Source organism: Salvelinus alpinus, chromosome 2 (assembly GCF_045679555.1).
Source record: "Salvelinus alpinus chromosome 2, SLU_Salpinus.1, whole genome shotgun sequence".
Taxonomy (NCBI): domain Eukaryota; kingdom Metazoa; phylum Chordata; class Actinopteri; order Salmoniformes; family Salmonidae; genus Salvelinus; species Salvelinus alpinus.
This window is the reverse complement of record NC_092087.1, coordinates 2,707,967-2,733,966: the sequence shown is the minus strand read 5'-3', so window position 1 is coordinate 2,733,966 and position 26,000 is coordinate 2,707,967. Positions and strand designations below refer to the sequence as shown.

At 42.9% G+C, this 26,000-nt stretch overlaps 1 protein-coding gene across 2 annotated transcripts in view; it reads left to right on the top strand.

The window, feature by feature from the left end:
• Positions 1 to 26,000, top strand: part of LOC139552821 (E3 ubiquitin-protein ligase makorin-2-like) — a 77,093-nt gene that overhangs the window by 27,034 nt on the left and 24,059 nt on the right. For both annotated transcript variants that reach the window (XM_071364885.1, XM_071364893.1), the window contains exons 4-6: positions 12,961 to 13,280; positions 13,450 to 13,655; positions 15,564 to 15,674. In XM_071364885.1, the coding sequence (XP_071220986.1) occupies positions 12,961 to 13,280; positions 13,450 to 13,655; positions 15,564 to 15,674 (637 nt within the window). The remainder of the gene's footprint in view (positions 1 to 12,960; positions 13,281 to 13,449; positions 13,656 to 15,563; positions 15,675 to 26,000) is intronic.

The window sequence follows — 26,000 nt, the reverse complement described above, 5'->3', positions numbered from 1 at the left end:
AGCTAGCACACAGCAGCATTGATTCTAGTCAAACGGTAGCATAGCACAGTTCGACAGATATATATGAAAAAGCATCCCAAATCGGGTCCTTATCTTTGTTGATCTTCCATCAGAATGTTCTCCAAGGGGTCCTTTGTTCAGAACCGACTTTATTTGGATCCATAACGAACGATTTCCCTCAGAATTAGCAAGCACACTGGCCGTGCTTTGCTAGCCTCTCGTTCTTGAACCAATTCTTGCGACGCATCACGTCTAAAGTCCAAAATACATTTCAATAATATAATTAAACTATATTGAAAAAACATACTTTAGGATGATATTGTGACATGTATCAAAGAAAATCGAAGCCAGAGATCATATTCACCTTTAAAAAGGTTCTTCCATGAGCCGAGTACAGGTCCTACTTCGCGCCCAGGAAAAAAATAAAAGTGCGCACGTCTCAGTCCAAGAGGTTGTGTCCCTGATCGAGATAATCAACTGATTTCTTCTCTCACTTCCGCATGACACCCAGGCGAAGGCGTATGACGTGTTTCTACAGTCATAAGTGACATGCCCTTTTATAGACAAGCTCTTGAAGAGAGAGTTCGCTTTTGTAAATCTCACTTCCGGTTAGGAAATGGTCTGTAAAAGGAGTTCTGTTTCACTTACAGAAATAATTCAAACGTTTTTAGAAACTAGAGACTGTTTTCTATCCAATAGTAATAATAATATGCATATTGTACGAGCAAGAATTGAGTACGAGGCCGTTTAAAAATCATACGATTTTCCCCAAAAGTGAAAATAGCACCCCCTGGTCCCCAACAGGTTTTAACATCGACGGGGCTGTAGTGGAGCAGGTCGAGAGTTTCAAGTTCCTTGGTGTCCACATCACCAACAAACTATCATGGTCCAAACACACCAAGACAGTCATGACGAGGACACGACAACACCTTTTCCCCCTCAGGAGACTGAAAAGATTTGGCATGGGTCCTCAAAAAGTTATACGGCTGCACAATAGAGAGCATCCTGACCGGTTGCATCACCGCCTGGTATGGCAATTCCTCGGCATCCGACAATAAGGCACTACAGAGGGTAATGCGTACAGCTCAGTACATCATAGGGGCCAAGCTTCCTGCCATCCAGGACCTACAGTTGAAGTCAGAAGTTCACATACACTTAGGTTGGAGTCATCGCATCTCGCATCTCTGCATGTCTGGCAGACATATCAGTGTGGATGACGGATCACCACCTCAAGCTGAACCTCGGCAAGACGGAGCTGCTCTTCCTCCCAGGGAAGGACTGCCCGTTCCATGATCTCGCCATCACGGTTGACAACTCCATTGTGTCCTCCCAGAGTGCTAAGAACCTTGGCGTGATCCTGGACAACACCCTGTCGTTCTCAACTAACATCAAGGCGGTGACCCGTTCCTGTAGGTGCATGCTCTACAACATTCGCAGAGTACGACCCTGCCTCACACAGGAAGCGGCGCAGGTCCTAATCCAGGCACTTGTCATCTCCCGTCTGGATTACTGCAACTCGCTGTTGGCTGGGCTCCCTGCCTGTGCCATTAAACCCCTACAACTCATCCAGAACGCCGCAGCCCGTCTGGTGTTCAACCTTCCCAAGTTCTCTCACGTCACCCCGCTCCTCCGCTCTCTCCACTGGCTTCCAGTTGAAGCTCGCATCCGCTACAAGACCATGGTGCTTGCCTACGGAGCTGTGAGGGGAACGGCACCTCCGTACCTTCAGGCTCTGATCAGGCCCTACACCCAAACAAGGGCACTGCGTTCATCCACCTCTGGCCTGCTCGCCTCCCTACCTCTGAGGAAGTACAGTTCCCGCTCAGCCCAGTCAAAACTGTTCGCTGCTCTGGCACCCCAATGGTGGAACAAACTCCCTCACGACGCCAGGTCAGCGGAGTCAATCACCACCTTCCGGAGACACCTGAAACCCCACCTCTTTAAGGAATACCTAGGATAGGATAAAGTAATCCTTCTAACCCCCCCCTTAAAAGAGTTAGATGCACTATTGTAAAGTGGTTGTTCCACTGGATATCATAAGGTGAATGCACCAATTTGTAAGTCGCTCTGGATAAGAGCGTCTGCTAAATGACTTAAATGTAAATGTAATGTAAATGTCATTAAAACTCGTTTTTCAACCACTCCACAAATTTCTTGTTAACAAAATATAGTTTTGGCAAGTCGGTTAGGACATCTGCTTTGTGCATGACACAAGTCATTTTTCCAACAATTGTTTGCAGGCAGATTATTTCCCTTTCACTGTATTAGAATTCCAGTGGGTCAGAGGTTTACATACACTAAGTTGACTGTGCCTTTAAACAGCTTGGAAAATTCCAGAAAATGATGTCATGGCTTTAGAAGGCTTCTGATAGGCTAATTGACATCATTCGGGTCAATTGGAGGTGTACCTGTGGATGTATTTGAAGGCCTACCTTCAAATTCAGTCTCTCTTTACTTGACATCATGGGGAAATCAAAATAAATCAGCCAAAACCTCCACAAGACCTCCACAAGTCTGGTTCGTCCTTAGGACAATCCAAATGCCTGAAGGTGCCACGTTCATCTGTTCAAACGATAGTACGTAAGTATAAACACTTTGGGACCACGCAGCCGTCATACCGCATTCTGTCTCCTAGAGATGAACATACTTTGGTGCGAAAAGTGCAAATCAATACCAGAACAGCAAAGGACCTTGTGAAGATAATGGAGGAAACTGGTACAAAAGTTAATATATCCACAGTAAAACAAGTCCTATATCGACATAACCTGGAAGTCCTCTCAGCAAGGAAGAAGCCACTGCTCCAAAACCGCCATAAAGAAGCCAGACTACGGTTTAGGACTGCACATGGAGACAAAGATCATACTTTTTGGAGAAATGTCCTCTGGTCTGATGAAACAAAAATAGAACTGTTTGGCCATAATGACCATCGTTACATTTGGAGGAAAAAGGGGGAGGCTTGCAAGCTGAAGAACACCATCCCAACCGTGAAGCACGGGGGTGGCAGCATCATGTTGTGGGGGGGCTTTGCTGCAGGGAGGGACTGGTGCACTTCACAAAATAGATGGCATCATGAGGGTGGAAAATTATGTGGATATATTAAAGCAACATCTCAAGACATCAGTCAGGAAGTTAAAGCTTGGTCGCAAATGGGTCTTCCAAATGGACAATGACCCCAAGCATACTTCCAGAGTTGTGGCAAAATTGCTTAAGGACAACAAAGTTAAGGTATTGGAGTGTCCATCACAAAGCCCTGACCTCAATCTCATAGAAAATTTGTGGGCAGAAGTGAATAAGCGTGTGCGAGCAAGGAGGCCTACAAACCTGACTCGGTTACACCAGCTCTGTCAGGAGGAATGGGCCAATATTCACCCAACTTATTGTGGGAAGGTTGTGGAAGGCTACCCGAAACGTTTGACCCAAGTTAACTTCTAATTGGTCCCAATCCCGGATCCGGGAGCACCCCCCACAGTAAAAAAAGCTGACTAGCATAGCCTAGCATAGCGTCACAAGTAAATACTAGCATCTAAATATCATTAAATCACAAGTCCAAGACACCAGATGAAAGATACACATCTTGTGAATCCAGCCATCATTTCTGATTTTTAAAATGTTTTACAGGGAAGACACAATATGTAAATCTATTAGCTAACCACGATAGCAAAAGACACAACCTTTTTTCCCCACCATTTTTTTCCTGCATAGGTAGCTATCACAATTTCGACCAAATAAAGATATATATAGCCACTAACCAAGAAACAACTTCATCAGATGACAGTCTGATAACATATTTATTGTATATCATATGTTTTTTTAGAAAAATGTGCATATTTCAGGTATAAATCACAGTTCTACATTGCAGCTGCAATCTGAAATAGTGCCGAAGCAGCCAGAATAATTACAGAGACCAACGTCAAATTCCGAAATATTCATCATAAAACATTTCTGAAAAATACACAGCGTACAGCAAATGAAAGACCAACATCTTGTGAATCCAGCCAATATTTCAGATTTTGTTAACTGTTTTACAGCGTTAAGTGTTTATTAGCTTACCACAATAGCCGGAAACACAAGCCGTTTACCAGTAGCAAAGGTTAGCGATCGTAACAATCCAGCAAAAGATATATAATTTTTGACTAACCTTGATATACTTCATCAGATGACAGTCCTGTAACATCATATTACACAATGCATATAGGTTTTGTTCGAAAATGTGCATATTTAGCAGCACAAATCGTGGTTATACAATGTGATTAGTAGCAACATTTCAGGCAATCTGGCCAGCGCCATCTTGGAGAGGCACCTAATCTAATCGATAACTAATCGTAAACTTGACTAAAAAATACAGGTTGGACAGCAAATGAAAGACACATTAGTTCTTAATACAACCGCTGTGTTAGATTTTTTAAATTAACGTTACTCGACATTCAGCGTGCGTTACAGCGAGACCATGCCTAAATCAATGGCGGACTAATAATTTTACATCTTTCCACAGATATACGAATTAACATCATAAATAGCTCTTACTTTTGGATGATCTTCCATCAGAATCTTGGGCAAGTGGTCCTTTGTCCAGAACAATCGTCTTTTGGTTGAAAGATGTCCTCTACTCCTGTAGAAATTAGCTGCTAACGCCGATGTACCGGAGAGGTGCCCAACTCGTGATAACGCCTGACAAAGAAACTCCAGAAAATCGCAATAAACTGCTATAAACTGCTATAAGTCGGTTTAAATTAACTACCTTATGAAGTTTTTAAGACAAAAAACAAATTAAATCAGGAGATATAGAACTGCTAAACCGAAAGCTTTTGAAGACGCCATGCCGGTCTCCCTCATGCGTCAGGCGCCTCGTCGAAAAAGTCGGTACTTCCGTTCCAAGAGGTTTTATACTCCCCCAGATGGTGCTATCCGCTCCATTCAAAGTCTCACCGCTTACTGACATCTAGGGGAAGGCGTATGCAGTGCATGTAGCCCCATAGCTTATAAGGGAATTTATAAACTGACCCTGGAACAGAGACCTCAATTTCAGAAATCTCACTTCTTGACAGGAAGTGTGCTGTAGAATGAGTTCTGTTTCACTCAGAGAAATAATTCAAACGGTTTTAGAAACTAGAGAGTGTTTTCTATCCAATAGTAATAAGAATTGAGTACGAGGCAGTTTAATCTGGGAACGAAAAATCTTCAAAGTGTAAACAGCACCCCCTATTGAGAAAAGGTTAAACTATTTAAAGGCAATGCAACCAAGTACTAATTGAGTGTATGTAAACTTCTGACTCACTGGGAATGTGATGAAAGAAATAAAAGCTGAAATAAATAATTCTCTCTACTATTATTCTGACATTTCACATTCTTAAAATAAATTGTTGATCCTAACTGACATAAGCACGGGGAAATTTATTCGGATTAAATGTCAGGAATTGTGAAAAATTGAGTTTAAATGCATTTGGCTTAGGTGTATGTAAACTTCTGACTTCAACTGTATCAATGATGTCGCTCTTACTGCTGGTGATTCTCTGATCCACCTCTACGCAGACGACACCATTCTGTATAGATCAGGCCTTTTGGACACTGTGCTAACAAACATCCAAACGTGCCTCAACGCCATACAACACTCCTCCCGTTGCCTCCAACTGCTTTTAATGCTAGTGAAACTAAATGTATGCTCTTCAACCAATTGCTGCCCGTTCTTACCTCGAATATGTGGACAACAACAAATACCTAGGTGTCTGGTTAGACTGTAAACTCTCCTTCCAGACTCACATTAAGCATCTCCAATCCAAAATTAGAATTTAGAATCAGCTTCCTATTTCGCAACAAAGCCTCCTTCAGTCATGCTGCCAAACATACCCCCGTAAAACTGACCATCCTACCGATCCTTGACTTTGGCGATGTAATTTACAAAATAGCACCCAACACTCTACTCAGCAAACTGGATGTAGTCTATCACAGTGCCATCCGTTTTCACCAAAGCCCCATATACTACCCAACACTGTGGCCTGTATGCTCTCGTTGGCTTGCCCTCACTACATATCCGTCGCCAAACCCACTGGCTCCAGGTCATCTAAGTCTTTGCTAGGTAAATTCCCTGCCCTATCTCAGCTCACTGGTCACTATAGCAACACCCACCCATAGCACGCGCTCCTGCAGGTACATTGCAGCCTTTGCACTGGTCCTCCCCAAAGCCAACACTTACTTTGGCCGCCTTTCCTTGCAGTTCTCTGCAGCAATGAATGGAACGATTGCAAAAATCTCTGAAGTTGGAGTCTTATATCTCCCTCTCTAATTTTAAGCATCAGCTGTCAGAGCAGCTTACCTATCATTGTACCTGTACACAGCCAATGTGTAAATAGCACACCCTACTACCTCATCCCCATGTTGTTACTGTTGGGCTTCTTTTCTTGGGCTTCTATTTAATAATGAATTCTCAATGTGCACTTATAAATCATATCAATTTTAATCAAAATACAGCTGTAGACAGAAGTCAAGGATCAAACATACAAATGATTTCTCTCCTGAGTTCTGCAAAATAGGAAAAGTTGCTTTTAGTCAACCCCTAGTGATGTAACTGCCTACTTCAAAACCTTCTACTCATGAGACCAAGCCCATGCATATCAAATCAAAGTTTATTTGTCACGTGCTCCGAATTCAACAGGTGTAGACCTTACAGTGAAATGCTTACTTACAGGCTATAACCAACAGTGCAAAAAAGGTATTAGGTGAACAATAGGTAAGTAAAAAAAAAAAAAACTACAGTGAAAAATAACAATAGTGAGGCTATATACAGTAGAGGCTATATACAGTTTTATAAACTTGCAGGAGAGAACAATAGTTCCAGTCTTTTCTAAGGGCTCAGCAGTAATTTTCCCCAAGTTGCTTTATAGTGGTATGTCTGACTAGTCTCTTATCTCTTTCACTCCCCTGCAGGGTTCTGTGTCTATGAATCTCTTTTAGCCTTGAGGCGCTTTCTCACAGACACCCTGTTTTGACTGCAATAACTCACACATCCTTCAGACCGTTTGTTATAAGAAGCAGAGACTAGAAAAGATCTGTGGAACAATGTTACACCTTATAATGTATATATATATATTGCTAATCTGTAGTCCAGGACCCTATAAATGTAGTGGGGGAGGGGTCTTATAGCCCTTCCCCTTCTATTAATACAACATAAGCATAATCAGGGACTGCGGTTGAAAATTAGCCGGCTGGCTAAAACCGGCACTTTTACTGAAGAGTTGGTTAATGTGCACTGTCCCTGTAAAAATAAACTCAAACTCAATCAATTATTATAATACATCAAACATTTGGTGCAGCCCCTATCATGACCCCAAGGTGAGCCCATCATTACTTACCCTCTTTTTCTTTTTCACCCCAGTATCTCTGCTTGCACATCATCATCTGCACATCTATCACTCCATTATTAATGCTAAATTGTAATTATTTCGCCTCTATGGCCTATTTATTGCCTTACCTCCCGACTCTTCTACATTTGCACACACTGTTCATAGATTTTTCTATTTTTCTTTTCTATTGTGTTATTGACTGTACGTTTATTTATGTGTAATTCTGTGTTTTTGTCGCACTGCTTTGCTTTATCTCGGACAGATCGCAGTTATAAATGAGAACTTGTTCTCAACTGGCCTACCTGGTTAAATAAAGGTGAAATTAAAAAATGGCATAGGTGTTGTGTGATGTTTTCATCTGATTGTTTTTAGCAGTTGATGTTCTTCTTTAATAACACAGACCCCAAAGAAAATCGGGGGAGGTAAACAGGTTTATTCAAATAGGACAAATCATTCTTGGAAGTAGATGGTAATTCTCCCCTGTCCTCAGTGATGCTCTCCAGTGATTCTCTCGTGTGGTTCTCTCCAGTGGTTCTCCCCTGTGGTTCTCCCCTGTGGTTCTCTCCTGTGGTTCTCTCCTGTGGTTCTCCCCTGTGATTATCTCCACAGATCAAAGGGACAGGATCTAGTTTTATAACCCAGCCCTAGCCTGTGGGTGACCAATTAGAAGTCCTTGCAGTACAACTGAGCCAATGGCCAAATAACAAGTATCCTATTTCAGGCTCACTGTATAGACAAATTCCTCCCATGTCTCTGACCCATTTGATAAATGATTCCCTATTACAGAAAAACCATTATTTCCAAATAATCGTTGAGTCTATTGACTTCTCGTCCTCTTGACCCCTCGTACTCTGTCTCTACGTTGTGTATTTATCTTCGAAATATTCTTCTATTTTCAAACAGATCACTTCAGAAAGTAGGCTACCTGCGCAGTTCGATCCACCATAGTAATTTAGCCTACTATCATTAATTTACTATAATTTAAATTAAGTTTCTGCTTAAGTTTCTGCTTATAATTTCCAACATTTGGTTGGCCATTTGTTTGTCAACTATAGTTAGATACATAGAAGAGAAGCTCTGTCTTGTTGCCTAGAAGACTAAATAAATTAGACTTCACAGATTGTCTTACATTGATCTAATGAATGTGTTTAGTAATCTAGTTAACACCTGTGAAGTTGACTTGTTTCCTTTAGGGACCGGGGAGAAAAGGCATTAACTCCAAAACAGTGGAAAGATTGTTCCTGTACGAAATGTCCCAATATCATCAGTTTGACCGGTTTTAAGGAAATGAAAAGCTGAGAACTAAGAAACACATTTCTGATAAGACTTCACACAGCCATGCAATCTTCATAGACAAACATTGGCAGTAGAATGGCCTAACTTATAGGATGCCACCTTTCCAACAAGTCAGTTCATCAAATTTCTGCCCTGCATGAGCTGCCCCGGTCAATTGTAAGTGCTGTTATTGTGAAGTGGAAACGTCTAGGAGCTTCAACGGCTCAGCCGCGAAGTGTTAGGCCACACGAGCTCACAGAACGGGACCGCAGAGTGCTGTAGCTCGTTAAAATCGTATGTCCTCGCTTGTAACACTCAGTACCAAGTTCCAAACAGCCTCTGGAAGCAACGTCAGCACAAGAACTGTTCGTCGGGAGCTTCATGAAATTAGTTTCCATCGCCGAGCAGCCTAAGATCACCGTGTGCAATGCCAAACGTTGGATGGAGTTGTGTAAAGCTCGCTGCTATTGGACTCTGGAGCAGTGGAAACGCGTTCTCTGGAGTGATGAATCACGCTTCACCACCTTGCAGTATGACGGACAAATCTGGGTTGGTGGATGCCAGGAGAATGCTACTTGCCCAAATGCATAGTGGCAACTGTAAAGTTTGGAGGATGAATAATGATCTGGGGCTGTTTTTCATGATTCAGGCCCCTTAGTTCCAGTGAAAGGACATCTTAATGCTACAGCATACAATGACATTCTAGATGATTCTGTGCTTCCAACTTTGTGGAAACAGTTTAGGGAAGGCCTTTTCCCCCATGCGTAAAGTGAGGTCCATATAGAAATGGTTTATTGAGATCGGTGTAGAAGAACTTGACTGGCCTGCACAGAGCCCTGACCTAAACCCCATTGAACACCTTTGGGATGAATTGGAACGCCGACTGAATTGGAACGCCGATGCTGTTGTGGCTGAATGGAAGCAAGTCCCCACAGCAATTTGTTTAATTGATTGAACTTTAATTTAACTTGGCAAGTCAGTTAAGAAGTCTTTATTTACAATGACGGCCTACCCCGGCCAAACCCTAACCCGGACGACGCTGGGCCAATTGTGCGCTGCCCTACGGGACTCACAATCATGGCCGGTTGTGATACAGCCTGGAATCGAACCAGGGTCTGTAGTGACGCCTCTAGCACTGAGATGCAGTGCCTTAGACCGCTGCGCCACTCGGGAGCGATGTTCCAACATCTACAGTGGCTTGCGAAAGTATTCACCACCTTGACATTTTTCCTATTTTGTTGCCTGGAATTAAAAATGATTTTTGGGGGGTTTGTATCATTTGATTTACACAACATGCCTACCACTTTGAAGATGCAAAATATTTTTAATTGTGAAACAAACAAGAAATAAGACAAAAAAACTGAACTTGAGTGTGCATAACATTTCACCGCCCCAAAGTCAATACTTTGTCAAGCCACCTTTTGCAGCAATTACAGCTGCAAGTCTCTTTGGGTATGTCTCTATAAGCTTGGCACATCTAGCCACTGGGATTTTTGCCCATTCTTCAAGGCAAAACTGCTCCAGCTCCTTCAAGTTGGATGGGTTCCGCTGATGTACAGCAATCTTTAAGTTATACCACAGATTCTCAATTGGATTGAGGTCTGGGCTTTGACTAGGCCATTCCAAGACATTTGAATGTTTCCCCTTAAACCACTCAAGTGTTGCTTTAGCAGTATGCTTAGGGTCATTGTCCTGCTGGAAGGTGAACCTCTGTCCCAGTCTCAAATCTCTGGAAGACTGAAACAGGTTTCCCTCAAGAATTTCCTTGTATTTAGCGCCATCCATCATTCCTTCAATTCTGACTAGTTTCCCAGTCCCTGCCGATGAAAAACATCCCCACAGCATGATGCTGCAACCGCCATGCGATTGTGTTCTCTGGGTGATGAGAGGTGTTGGGTTTGCACCAGACATAGCGTTTTCCTTGATGGCCAAAAAGCTCAATTTTAGTATCATCTGACCAGAGTGTACCTTCTTCCATATGTTTGGGGAGTCTCCCACATGCCTTTTGGCGAACACCAACCGTGTTTACTTATTTTTCTTCTTTAAGCAATGATTTTTTTTCTGGCCACACTTCCGTAAAGCCCAGCTCTGTGGAGTGTACAGCTTAAAGTGGTCCTATGGACCGATACTCCAATCTCCGCTGTGGAGCTTTGCAGCTCATTCAGGGTTATCTTTGTTGGCTCTCTGATTAATGCCCTCCTTGCCTGGTCCGTGAGTTTTGGTTGGCGGCCCTCTCTAGGCAGGTTTGTTGTGGTGCCATATTCTTTCCATTTTCTAATAATGATATAATGGTGTTCCGTGGGATGTTCAAAGTTTCTGATATTTTTTTATAACCCAACCCTGATCTGTACTTCTCCACAACTCTGTCCGTGACCTGTTTGGAGAGCACCTTGGTCTTCATGGTGCTGCTTGCTTGGTGGTGTTGCAGACTCTGGGGCCTTTCAGACACATGTGTGTATATGTATATATATATATACACTGAGATCATGTGACACTTAGATTGCACACAGGTAGACTTTATTTAACTAATTATGTGACTTCTGAAGGTCATTGGTAGCACCAGATCGTATTTAGGGGCTTCATAGCAAAGGGGGTGAATACATATGCACGCAACACTTTTCCATTTTTTATTTATTTTTTGAAACAAGTAATTTTTTTAATTTCACTTCACCAATTTGGACTATTTTGTGTATGTCCATTACATGAAATCCAAATAAAAATCTATTTAAATTACAGGATGTAATAAACAAAATAGGAAAGAAAAAAAACGCCATGGCGGATGAATATTTTTGCAAGACACTTCCCAGAAGAGTGGAGGCATTTATAGCAGCAAAGGGGGGACCGACTCCATATTAATGCCCATGATTTTGGAATGAGATGTTTGACGAGCAGGCGTCCACATACATTTGGTCATGTAGAGTACTTTCTGCTTGCATAATAAGCCTCCTTGCTCGCACACGCTTATTCACTTCTGCGGTCAGGGCTTTGTGATGGCCACCCCAATACCTTGACTTTGTTATCCTTAAGCCATTTTGCCACAACTTTGGAAGTATGCTTGGGGTCATTGTCCATTTGGAAGACCCATTTGCGACCAAGCTTTAACTTCCTGACTGAGGTCTTGAGATGTTGCTTTAATATATCCACATAATTTTCCCCCCTCATGATGCCATCTATTTTGTGAAGTGCCCCAGTCCCTCCTGCAGCAAAGCACCCCCACAAAATGATGCTGCCACCCCCTGTGCTTCACGGTTGGAATGGTGTTCTTTGGCTTGTAAGCCTCCCCCTTTTTCCTCCAAACGTAACAATGGTCATTATGGCCAAACAGTTCTATTTTTGTTTCATCTTGCCAGAGGACATTTCTCCAAAAAGTACGATCTTTGTCCCCATGTGCAGTTGCAAACCGTAGTCTGGCTTTTTTATGGGGGTTTTGGAGCAGTGGCTTCTTCCTTGCTGAGCGGCCTTTCAGGTTATGTTGATGTAGGACTCATTTTACTGTGGATATAGATACTTTTGTACCTGTTTCCTCCAGCATCTTCACAAGGTCCTTTGCTGTTTTTCTGGGATTGATTTGCACTTTTCGCACCAAAGTACGTTCATCTCTAGGAGACAGAATGCGGTATGACGGCTGCGTGGTCCCAAAGTGTTTATACTTGCGTACTATTGTTTGTACAGATGAACATGGTTCCTTCAGGTGTTTGGAAATTGTCCCAAGGATGAACCAGACTTGTGGAGGTCTACAATTTATTTTTTGAGGTCTTGGCTGATTTCTTTTGATTTTCCCATGATGTCAAGCAAAGAGGCACTGAGTTTGAAGGTTGGCCTTCAAATACATCCACAGGTACACCTCCAAATACATCCACAGGTACACCTCCAATTGACTCAAATGATGTCTATTAGCCTATCAGAAGCTTCTAAAGCCATGACATCATTTCCTGGAATTTTCCAAGCTGTTTAAAGGCACAGTCAACTTAGTGTATGTAAACTTCTCACCCACTTGAATTGTGATAAAGTGCATTTTGAAGTGAAATAATCTGTCTGTAAACAATTGTTGGAAAAATTACTTGTCATGCACAAAGTAGATGTCCTAACCGACTTGCCAAGACTATAGTTTGTTAACAAGGAATTTGTGGAGTGGTTGTAAAACAAGTTTTAATGACTCCAACCTAAGTGTATGTGAACTTCTGACTTCAACTGTATAGTTGTGTCTCAGATTTAAACCAATGGTTTTAGTATGTAGTTTGTCACTAGGAGGTGTCCATGTGATGCAGCCAGTAGTATGAATGGTGAATCCAGTATTCTGTGGCCTTGACTTGAACTGTCTCTCTCTGTTTGTGCCTGTGTGTTCCAGCCCTGGGGTGTGACAGTACAATGATGCCCTTCGGTGGGGGTGGCTCAGAGGCGGACTGTTGGACGGAGTACCATGACAACAGTGCCCATGCCAAACCTCCACACTCCTACCTGGATGCCATCAGGACCGGTCTGGAGTGTTCTGCCACGGCCGGCCCCTACCATGTCCCTGGCCCCCAGCCACAGCTCTGTCCCTACGCCGCTGCAGGACAGTGTAACTATGGAAACACCTGTCCCTATCTCCACGGTGATATGTGTGACATCTGCCGTCTGCAGGTGCTCCACCCACACGACCCTGAGCAGAGGAGAGCTCACGAGAAGGTATGAGGCCACATGCTTCTGTAGTCTCTAATTACACTGTCTGATGCATCTTTATGTTGATAGAAGTGTGTCCTATGTGGAGGACAATGGACAAGTCAAACAAAACTGTTGGCTGAAGATGATACTGTTTTGGATATTAATAGGTACATGTATCACCCGCCTCTGTCAGATGTGTATGTTGGTGTTTGAGGCGGACATGGAGAAGGCGTTTGCAGCGCAGCACAGCCAGGACAAGGTGTGTTCTATCTGTATGGAGGTGGTTTATGAGAAAGCTGCTGCCTCAGAGAGACGCTTCGGGATCCTCTCTTCTTGCTGCCACACATACTGCCTCTCCTGCATCCGCCAGTGGCGCTGCGCCAAGCAGTTTGAGAACAAGTGAGTTGATAACTACTATAAACACCAAGCAGTTTGAAAACATGATCATCAAGTGTTGACGGTTGCTAATATACACTGCTCAAAAAAATAAAGGGAACACTTAAACAACACAATGTAACTCCAAGTCAATCACACTTCTGTGAAATCAAACTGTCCACTTAGGAAGCAACACTGATTGACAATAAATGTCACATGCTGTTGTGCAAATGGAATAGACAACAGGTGGAAATTATAGGCAATTAGCAAGACACCCCCAATAAAGGAGTGGTTCTGCAGGTGGTGACCACAGACCACTTCTCAGTTCCTATGCTTCCTGGGTGATGTTTTGGTCACTTTTGAATGCTGGCGGTGCTTTCACTCTAGTGGTAGCATGAGACGGAGTCTACAACCCACACAAGTGGCTCAGGTAGTTCAGCTCATCCAGGATGGCACATCAATGCGAGCTGTGGCAAGAAGGTTTGCTGTGTCTGTCAGCGTAGTGTCCAGAGCATGGAGGCCAGTACATCAGGAGACGTGGAGGAGGCCGTAGGAGGGCAACAACCCAGCAGCAGGACCGCTACCTCCGCCTTTGTGCAAGGAGGAGCAGGAGGAGCACTGCCAGAGCCCTGCAAAATGACCTCCAGCAGGCCACAAATGTGCATGTGTCTGCTCAAACGGTCAGAAACAGACTCCATGAGGGTGGTATGAGGGCCCGACGTCCACAGGTGGGGGTTGTGCTTACAGCCCAACACCGTGCAGGACATTTGGCATTTGCCAGAGAACACCAAGATTGGCAAATTCGCCACTGGCGCCCTGTGCTCTTCACAGATGAAAGCAGGTTCACACTGAGCACGTGACAGACGTGACAGAGTCTGGAGACGCCGTGGAGAACGTTCTGCTGCCTGCAACATCCTCCAGCATGACCGGTTTGGCGGTGGGTCAGTCATGGTGTGGGGTGGCATTTCTTTGGGGGGCCGCACAGCCCTCCATGTGCTCGCCAGAGGTAGCCTGACTGCCATTAGGTACCGAGATGAGATCCTCAGACCCCTTGTGAGACCATATGCTGGTGCGGTTGGCCCTGGGTTCCTCCTAATGCAAGACGATGCTAGACCTCATGTGGCTGGAGTGTGTCAGCAGTTCCTGCAAGAGGCAGGCATTGATGCTATGGACTGGCCCGCCCGTTCCCCAGACCTGAATCCAATTGAGCACATCTGGGGCATCATGTCTCGCTCCATCCACCAACGCCACGTTGCACCACAGACTGTCCAGGAGTTGGCGGATGCTTTAGTCCAGGTCTGGGAGGAGATCCCTCAGGAGACCATCCGCCACCTCATCAGGAGCATGCCCTGGCGTTGTAGGGAGGTCATACAGGCACGTGGAGGCCCCACACACTACTGAGCCTCATTTTGACTTGTTTTAAGGACATTACATCAAAGTTGGATCAGCCTGTAGTGTGGTTTTCCACTTTAATTTTGAGTGTGACTCCAAATCCAGACCTCCATGGGTTGATAAATTTGATTTCCATTGATCATTTTTGTGTGATTTTGTTGTCAGCACATTCAACTATGTAAAGAAAAAAGTATTTAGTAAGAATATTTCATTCATTCAGATCTAGGATGTGTTATTTTAGTGTTCCCTTTATTTTTTTGAGCAGTGTACTATGGTAGTAGAGCTTCTATATAATAGTGAGGATGTGATAGTTGATTTACCACAGTATCCACCAGGGGGCTAATATAAAGGCATGTCTAACCTCCTGTTATTACTGTGTAATACTCTATCAGTTAATCATGTAACCCTGATCACTTCAGAGAGTTTCAACAGGATGCCACTGTAGTTGCATTGTGGTACTCAGCAGTTATGAAGTAGCACAGAATGACTGGACATAGTATACAATGCTGTGGTTAACTGTGTGTCTCTGTCTGTGGTCAGGTCCTGTCCAGAGTGCAGAGTGGTGTCTGAGTTTGTCATCCCCAGTGGTTACTGGGTGGAGGACCAGGATGAGAAGAACAGACTGATAGAGGACTTCAAGTCTGGAGTCAGGTGTGTGTTATTCTATATATAGTAATGATGGACTTTTGACTGGTACACACACATATGCATATATGTATGTATGTATGTATGTATGTGTATATATATATATATGTGTGTGTGTGTGTACCAGTCAAAAGTTTGGACACACCTACTCATGAGTTTGAGTTTATTTTTACAGGGACAGTGCACATTAATCAGCGTTTCAGTAAAAGTGCCGGTTTTAGCCAGCCGGCTAATTTTCAACCGCAGTCCCTGGGCAGGTTATTAAAAACAATTACAATATAGACAATCATTGAGCAGTGAGCACACGCAGAGCGACATAGAACAAGCAAGACATAGCATGCAGACAGAGAAACATAGAACCAAAAGCATTAAGACAAAATTCAAAAAAGCAACAAAGTGTTTCCATACCTCACCAGCTACAGACAACAGACAACATGGAAAGCGGCAATACACAGCTAGGGACCATGTTCACAAATCTGATTGACCTTTAGCCATATCTTCATGCATTTTGTGAAAGTGTGATATGTGGTGCAGTTATGTGTGTCTGATGGCAGTGTATTCCAGACATGGGAAGCTCTCACAGAGAAAGCAGATTGACTAAAGGTGATTTTCCTTAAGGGAACTACACAGTCACCTCTCATGGCAGACCTTGTGGATCTGCTGCCATATGTTTGGGTTTTCTGTTTAACAAAAATACTGAGTGGAGGGGGAGCCAGGCCATTTAGGATCTTGAATACAAGACATGCGTCAGTGTATTGCACAAGATTTTCCCAACTCAGGAGCTCATGCTTTCTGAGGATGTGACAGTGATGATGGCTATTGGGCTTCCTATCAAGCACTTTGAGAGCCTGTTTGTAGACAGACTGAATGGGTTTAAGTGTTGTACAGCAAACTTGGGCCCAACTAGTCAAGCAGTATGTTAAGTGGGGGAGTATCACAGATTTGAAGTACAGTATTTTTACATCTGTAGTCAAACAATTTCGTATAAATCAGAAATTAGCTAGGTTGAATTTGGTTATTTGAATAACCTTTTTCACCTGCTTTTTAAAGAGAGGTTGGAATCAAGTATGATGCCAAGGTACTTAAAATCAGATAACACCTGGAGCTTCTCCCCTGACACATAGACATCTGGCTCAGTAGCATCTGTTGCCCTCTTTGTGAAGAACATGTGTAACAGTATAACTTTAGTACGTCCCCTCGCCCATACCCGGGCTCGAACCAGGGACCCTCTGCACACATCAACAACAATCACCCACGAAGCGTCGTTACCCATCGCTCCACAAAGGCCGCGGCCCTTGCAGAGCAAGGGGAAACCCTACTTAAGTCTCAGAGCAAGTGACGTAACTGATTGAAATGCTAGTAGCGCGTACCCGCTAACTAGCTAGCCATTTCACATCCGTTACACTCACCCCCCTTTCAACCTCCTCCTTTTCCGCAGCAACCAGTGATCCGGGTCAACAGCATCAATGTAACAGTATAACTTTAAACCGTCCCCTCGCCCCGACACGGGCGCGAACCAGGGACCTTCTGCACACATCAACAACGGTCGCCCACAAAGCATCGTTACCCATCGCTCCACAAAGGCCACGGCCTCTGCACACATCAACAACGGTCGCCCACGAAGCATCGTTACCCATCGCTCCACAAAGGCCACGGCACTTGCAGAGCAAGGGGAAACCCTACTTAAGTCTCAGAGCAAGTGACGTAACTGATTGAAACGCTACTAGCGCGTACCCGCTAACTAGCTAGCCATTTCACATCCGTTACACTCACCCCCCTTTCAACCTCCTCCTTTTCCGCAGCAACCAGTGATCCGGGTCAACAGCATCAATGTAACAGTATAACTTTAAACCGTCCCCTCGCCCCGACACGGGCGCGAACCAGGGACCCTCTGCACACATCAACAACAATCACCCACGAAGCGTCGTTACCCATCGCTCCACAAAGGCCGCGGCCCTTGCAGAGCAAGGGGAAACCCTACTTAAGTCTCAGAGCAAGTGACGTAACTGATTGAAATGCTAGTAGCGCGTACCCGCTAACTAGCTAGCCATTTCACATCCATTACACATGCAAACTGTTTTTTTCACATTGAGATGCAAACACGAGTCACTGAGCCACTTTGTAACCTGGACCATTACAGTAGTGAGTCACTGAGCCACTTTGTAACCTGGACCATTACAGTAGTGAGTCACTGAGCCACTTTGTAACCTGGACCATTACAGTAGTGAGTCACTGAGCCACTTTGTAACCTGGACCATTACAGTAGTGAGTCACTGAGTCACTTTGTAACCTGGACCATTACAGTAGTGAGTCACTGAGCCACTTTGTAACCTGGACCATTACAGTAGTGAGTCACTGAGCCACTTTGTAACCTGGACCATTACAGTAGTGAGTCACTGAGTCACTTTGTAACCTGGACCATTACAGTAGTGAGTCACTGAGCCACTTTGTAACCTGGACCATTACAGTAGTGAGTTCTTGTGCAGCTTGTTGTTTGCTCTTTCCATGCACATATACCACTGTATCATCTGCATACATTTGAACTTCAGACCCAGTACAGATAGAAGGCAGATCATTAATGTACAGGCTGAACAGGAGGGGCCCCAGTATTGACCCTTGGGGCACGCCCACATCATAGCTAAGAGTAGTAAAACAACATAATGCCAGCTAACCTCATAGTGGAACAACATAATGCCAGCTAACCTCATAGTGGAACAACATAATGCCAGCTAACCTCATAGTGGAACAACATAATGCCAGCTAACCTCATAGTGGAACAACATAATGCCAGCTAACCTCATAGTGGAACAACATAATGCCAGCTAACCTCATAGTGGAACAACATAATGCCAGCTAACCTCATAGTGGAACAACATAATACCAGCTAACCTCATAGTGGAACAACATGATACCAGCTAACCTCATAGTGGAACAACATAATGCCAGCTAACCTCATAGTAGAACAACATAATGCCAGCTAACCTCATAACAACATAATGCCAGGTAACCTCATAGTGGAACAACATAATGCCAGCTAACCTCATAGTGGAACAACATAATGCCAGCTAACCTCATAGTAGAACAACATAATGCCAGCTAACCTCATAACAACATAATGCCAGGTAACCTCATAGTGGAACAACATAATGCCAGCTAACCTCATAGTGGAACAACATAATGCCAGCTAACCTCATAGTGGAACAACATAATACCAGCTAACCTCATAGTGGAACAACATAATGCCAGCTAACCTCATAGTGGAACAACATAATGCCAGCTAACCTCATAGTGGAACAACATAATGCCAGCTAACCTCATAGTGGAACAACATGATACCAGCTAACCTCATAGTAGAACAACATAATGCCAGCTAACCTCATAGTGGAACAACATAATGCCAGCTAACCTCATAGTGGAACAACATAATGCCAGCTAACCTCATAGTGGAACAACATGATACCAGCTAACCTCATAGTGGAACAACATAATGCCAGCTAACCTCATAGTAGAACAACATAATGCCAGCTAACCTCATAACAACATAATGCCAGGTAACCTCATAGTGGAACAACATAATGCCAGCTAACCTCAGAACAACATAATGCCAGCTAACCTCATAGTAGAACAACATAATGCCAGCTAACCTCATAGTGGAACAACATAATGCCAGCTAACCTCATAGTGGAACAACATAATGCCAGCTAACCTCATAGTGGAACAACATAATGCCAGCTAACCTCAGAACAACATAATGCCAGCTAACCTCAGAACAACATAATGCCAGCTAACCTCATAGTAGAACAACATAATGCCAGCTAACCTCATAGTAGAACAACATAATGCCAGCTAACCTCATAGTGGAACAACATAATGCCAGCTAACCTCATAGTAGAACAACATAATACCAGCTAACCTCATAGTTGAACAACATAATGCCAGCTAACCTCATAGTAGAACAACATAATGCCAGCTAACCTCATAGTGGAACAACATAATGCCAGCTAACCTCATAGTGGAACAACATAATACCAGCTAACCTCATAGTGGAACAACATAATGCCAGCTAACCTCATAGTAGAACAACATAATGCCAGCTAACCTCTTAGTGGAACAACATAATGCCAGCTAACCTCATAACAACATAATACCAGCCAACCTCATAACAACATAATGCCAGCTAACCTCATAGTGGAACAACATAATGCCAGCTAACTTCATAGTGGAACAACATAATACCAGCTAACCTCATAGTGGAACAACATAATGCCAGCTAATCTCATAGTGGAACAACATAATACCAGCTAACCTCATAGTGGAACAACATAATACCAGCTAACCTCATAGTGGAACAACATAATGCCAGCTAATCTCATAGTGGAACAACATAATACCAGCTAATCTCATAGTGGAACAACATAATGCCAGCTAACCTCATAGTGGAACAACATAATGCCAGCTAACCTCATAGTGGAACAACATAATGCCAGCTAACCTCATAGTGGAACAACATAATGCCAGCTAATCTCATAGTGGAACAACATAATGCCAGCTAACCTCATAGTGGAACAACATAATGCCAGCTAACCTCATAGTGGAACAACATAATGCCAGCTAACCTCATAGTGGAACAACATAATGCCAGCTAACCTCATAGTGGAACAACATAATACCAGCTAACCTCATAGTGGAACAACATGATACCAGCTAACCTCATAGTGGAACAACATAATGCCAGCTAACCTCATAGTAGAACAACATAATGCCAGCTAACCTCATAACAACATAATGCCAGGTAACCTCATAGTGGAACAATATAATGCCAGCTAACCTCATAGTGGAACAACATAATGCCAGCTAACCTCATAGTGGAACAACATAATACCAGCTAACCTCATAGTGGAACAACATAATGCCAGCTAACCTCATAGTGGAACAACATAATACCAGCTAACCTCATAGTGGAACAACATAATGCCAGCTAACCTCATAGTGGAACAACATGATACCAGCTAACCTCATAGTAGAACAACATAATGCCAGCTAACCTCATAGTGGAACAACATAATGCCAGCTAACCTCATAGTGGAACAACATGATACCAGCTAACCTCATAGTGGAACAACATAATGCCAGCTAACCTCATAGTAGAACAACATAATGCCAGCTAACCTCATAACAACATAATGCCAGGTAACCTCATAGTGGAACAACATAATGCCAGCTAACCTCAGAACAACATAATGCCAGCTAACCTCATAGTAGAACAACATAATGCCAGCTAACCTCATAGTGGAACAACATAATGCCAGCTAACCTCATAGTGGAACAACATAATGCCAGCTAACCTCATAGTGGAACAACATAATGCCAGCTAACCTCAGAACAACATAATGCCAGCTAACCTCAGAACAACATAATGCCAGCTAACCTCATAGTAGAACAACATAATGCCAGCTAACCTCATAGTAGAACAACATAATGCCAGCTAACCTCATAGTGGAACAACATAATGCCAGCTAACCTCATAGTAGAACAACATAATACCAGCTAACCTCATAGTTGAACAACATAATGCCAGCTAACCTCATAGTAGAACAACATAATGCCAGCTAACCTCATAGTGGAACAACATAATGCCAGCTAACCTCATAGTGGAACAACATAATACCAGCTAACCTCATAGTGGAACAACATAATGCCAGCTAACCTCATAGTAGAACAACATAATGCCAGCTAACCTCTTAGTGGAACAACATAATGCCAGCTAACCTCATAACAACATAATACCAGCCAACCTCATAACAACATAATGCCAGCTAACCTCATAGTGGAACAACATAATGCCAGCTAACTTCATAGTGGAACAACATAATACCAGCTAACCTCATAGTGGAACAACATAATGCCAGCTAATCTCATAGTGGAACAACATAATACCAGCTAACCTCATAGTGGAACAACATAATACCAGCTAACCTCATAGTGGAACAACATAATGCCAGCTAATCTCATAGTGGAACAACATAATACCAGCTAATCTCATAGTGGAACAACATAATACCAGCTAACCTCATAGTGGAACAACATAATGCCAGCTAACCTCATAGTAGAACAACATAATGCCAGCTAACCTCATAGTGGAACAACATAATGCCAGCTAACCTCATAACAACATGATACCAGCTAACCTCATAACAACATAATACCAGCTAACCTCATAGCGGAACAACATAATGCCAGCTAACCTCATAGTGGAACAACGTAATGCCAGCTATCCTCATAACAACATAATACCAGCTAACCTCATAGTAGAACAACATAATGCCAGCTAACCTCATAGTGGAACAACATAATGCCAGCTAACCTCATAGTGGAACAACATAATGCCAGCTAACCTCATAGTGGAACAACATAATGCCAGCTAACCTCATAGTAGAACAACATAATGCCAGCTAACCTCATAGTGGAACAACATAATGCCAGCTAACCTCATAGTGGAACAACATAATGCCAGCTAACCTCATAGTGGAACAACATAATGCCAACTAACCTCAGAACAACATAATGCCAGTTAACCTCATAGTAGAACAACATGATACCAGCTAACCTCAGAACAACATAATGCCAGCTAACCTCATAGTGGAACAACATGATACCAGCTAACCTCAGAACAACATAATGCCAGCTAACCTCATAGTGGAACAACATAATGCCAGCTAACCTCATAGTAGAACAACATAATGCCAGCTAACCTCAAAGTGGAACAACATAATGCCAGCTAACCTCATAGTAGAACAACATAATACCAGCTAACCTCATAGTAGAACATCATAATACCAGCTAACCTCATAGTGGAACAACATAATGCCAGCTAACCTCATAGTGGAACAACATAAAACCAGCTAACCTCATAGTGGAACAACATAATGCCAGCTAACCTCATAGTAGAACAACATAATGCCAGCTAACCTCATGGTGGAACAACATAATGCCAGCTAACCTCATAGTGGAACAACATAATACCAGCTAACCTCATAGTGGAACAACATAATACCAGCTAACCTCATAGTGGAACAACGTAATGCCAGCTAACCTCAGAACAACATAATGCCAGCTAACCTCATAGTAGAACAACATAATGCCAGCTAACCTCATAGTGGAACAACATAATGCCAGCTAACCTCATAGTGGAACAACATAATGCCAGCTAACCTCATAGTGGAACAACATAATGCCAGCTAACCTCAGAACAACATAATGCCAGCTAACCTCAGAACAACATAATGCCAGCTAACCTCATAGTAGAACAACATAATGCCAGCTAACCTCATAGTAGAACAACATAATGCCAGCTAACCTCATAGTGGAACAACATAATGCCAGCTAACCTCATAGTAGAACAACATAATACCAGCTAACCTCATAGTTGAACAACATAATGCCAGCTAACCTCATAGTAGAACAACATAATGCCAGCTAACCTCATAGTGGAACAACATAATGCCAGCTAACCTCATAGTGGAACAACATAATACCAGCTAACCTCATAGTGGAACAACATAATGCCAGCTAACCTCATAGTAGAACAACATAATGCCAGCTAACCTCTTAGTGGAACAACATAATGCCAGCTAACCTCATAACAACATAATACCAGCCAACCTCATAACAACATAATGCCAGCTAACCTCATAGTGGAACAACATAATGCCAGCTAACTTCATAGTGGAACAACATAATACCAGCTAACCTCATAGTGGAACAACATAATGCCAGCTAATCTCATAGTGGAACAACATAATACCAGCTAACCTCATAGTGGAACAACATAATACCAGCTAACCTCATAGTGGAACAACATAATGCCAGCTAATCTCATAGTGGAACAACATAATACCAGCTAATCTCATAGTGGAACAACATAATACCAGCTAACCTCATAGTGGAACAACATAATGCCAGCTAACCTCATAGTAGAACAACATAATGCCAGCTAACCTCATAGTGGAACAACATAATGCCAGCTAACCTCATAACAACATGATACCAGCTAACCTCATAACAACATAATACCAGCTAACCTCATAGCGGAACAACATAATGCCAGCTAACCTCATAGTGGAACAACGTAATGCCAGCTATCCTCATAACAACATAATACCAGCTAACCTCATAGTAGAACAACATAATGCCAGCTAACCTCATAGTGGAACAACATAATGCCAGCTAACCTCATAGTGGAACAACATAATGCCAGCTAACCTCATAGTGGAACAACATAATGCCAGCTAACCTCATAGTAGAACAACATAATGCCAGCTAACCTCATAGTGGAACAACATAATGCCAGCTAACCTCATAGTGGAACAACATAATGCCAGCTAACCTCATAGTGGAACAACATAATGCCAACTAACCTCAGAACAACATAATGCCAGTTAACCTCATAGTAGAACAACATGATACCAGCTAACCTCAGAACAACATAATGCCAGCTAACCTCATAGTGGAACAACATGATACCAGCTAACCTCAGAACAACATAATGCCAGCTAACCTCATAGTGGAACAACATAATGCCAGCTAACCTCATAGTAGAACAACATAATGCCAGCTAACCTCAAAGTGGAACAACATAATGCCAGCTAACCTCATAGTAGAACAACATAATACCAGCTAACCTCATAGTAGAACATCATAATACCAGCTAACCTCATAGTGGAACAACATAATGCCAGCTAACCTCATAGTGGAACAACATAAAACCAGCTAACCTCATAGTGGAACAACATAATGCCAGCTAACCTCATAGTAGAACAACATAATGCCAGCTAACCTCATGGTGGAACAACATAATGCCAGCTAACCTCATAGTGGAACAACATAATACCAGCTAACCTCATAGTGGAACAACATAATACCAGCTAACCTCATAGTGGAACAACGTAATGCCAGCTAACCTCATAGTAGAACAACATAATGCCAGCTAACCTCATAGTAGAACAACGTAATGCCAGCTAACCTCATAGTAGAACAACATAATGCCAGCTAACCTCATAGTGGAACAACGTAATGCCAGCTAACCTCATAGTAGAACAACGTAATGCCAGCTAACCTCATAACAACATAATACCAGCTAACCTCATAGTAGAACAACATAATACCAGCTAACCTCATAGTGGAACAACATAATGCCAGTTAACCTCAGAACAACATAATGCCAGCTAACCTCATAGTGGAACAACATGATACCAGCTAACCTCATAGTAGAACAACATGATACCAGCTAACCTCATAGTAGAACAACATAATGCCAGCTAACCTCATAGTAGAACAACATAATGCCAGCTAACCTCATAGTGGAACAACATAATACCAGCTAACCTCATAGTGGAACAACATAATACCAGCTAACCTCGTAACAACATAATACCAGCTAACCTCATAGTGGAACAACATAATGCCAGCTAACCTCATAGTGGAACAACGTAATGCCAGCTAACCTCATAGTAGAACAACATAATGCCAGCTAACCTCATAGTAGAACAACATGATACCAGCTAACCTCATAGTGGAACAACATGATACCAGCTAACCTCATAGTGGAACAACATAATGCCAGCTAACCTCATAGTAGAACAACATAATGCCAGCTAACCTCATAGTAGAACAACATAATGCCAGCTAACCTCATAGTAGAACAACATGATACCAGCTAACCTCATAGTGGAACAACATAATGCCAGCTAACCTCATAGTGGAACAACGTGATGCCAGCTATCCTCATAACAACATAATACCAGCTAACCTCATAGCGGAACAACATAATGCCAGCTAACCTCATAGTGGAACAACGTGATGCCAGCTATCCTCATAACAACATAATACCAGCTAACCTCATAGTAGAACAACATAATGCCAGCTAACCTCATAGTGGAACAACATAATGCCAGCTAACCTCATAGTGGAACAACATAATGCCAGCTAACCTCATAGTGGAACAACATAATGCCAGCTAACCTCATAGTAGAACAACATAATGCCAGCTAACCTCATAGTGGAACAACATAATGCCAGCTAACCTCATAGTGGAACAACATAATGCCAGCTAACCTCATAGTGGAACAACATAATGCCAACTAACCTCAGAACAACATAATGCCAGTTAACCTCATAGTAGAACAACATGATACCAGCTAACCTCAGAACAACATAATGCCAGCTAACCTCATAGTGGAACAACATGATACCAGCTAACCTCAGAACAACATAATGCCAGCTAACCTCATAGTGGAACAACATAATGCCAGCTAACCTCATAGTAGAACAACA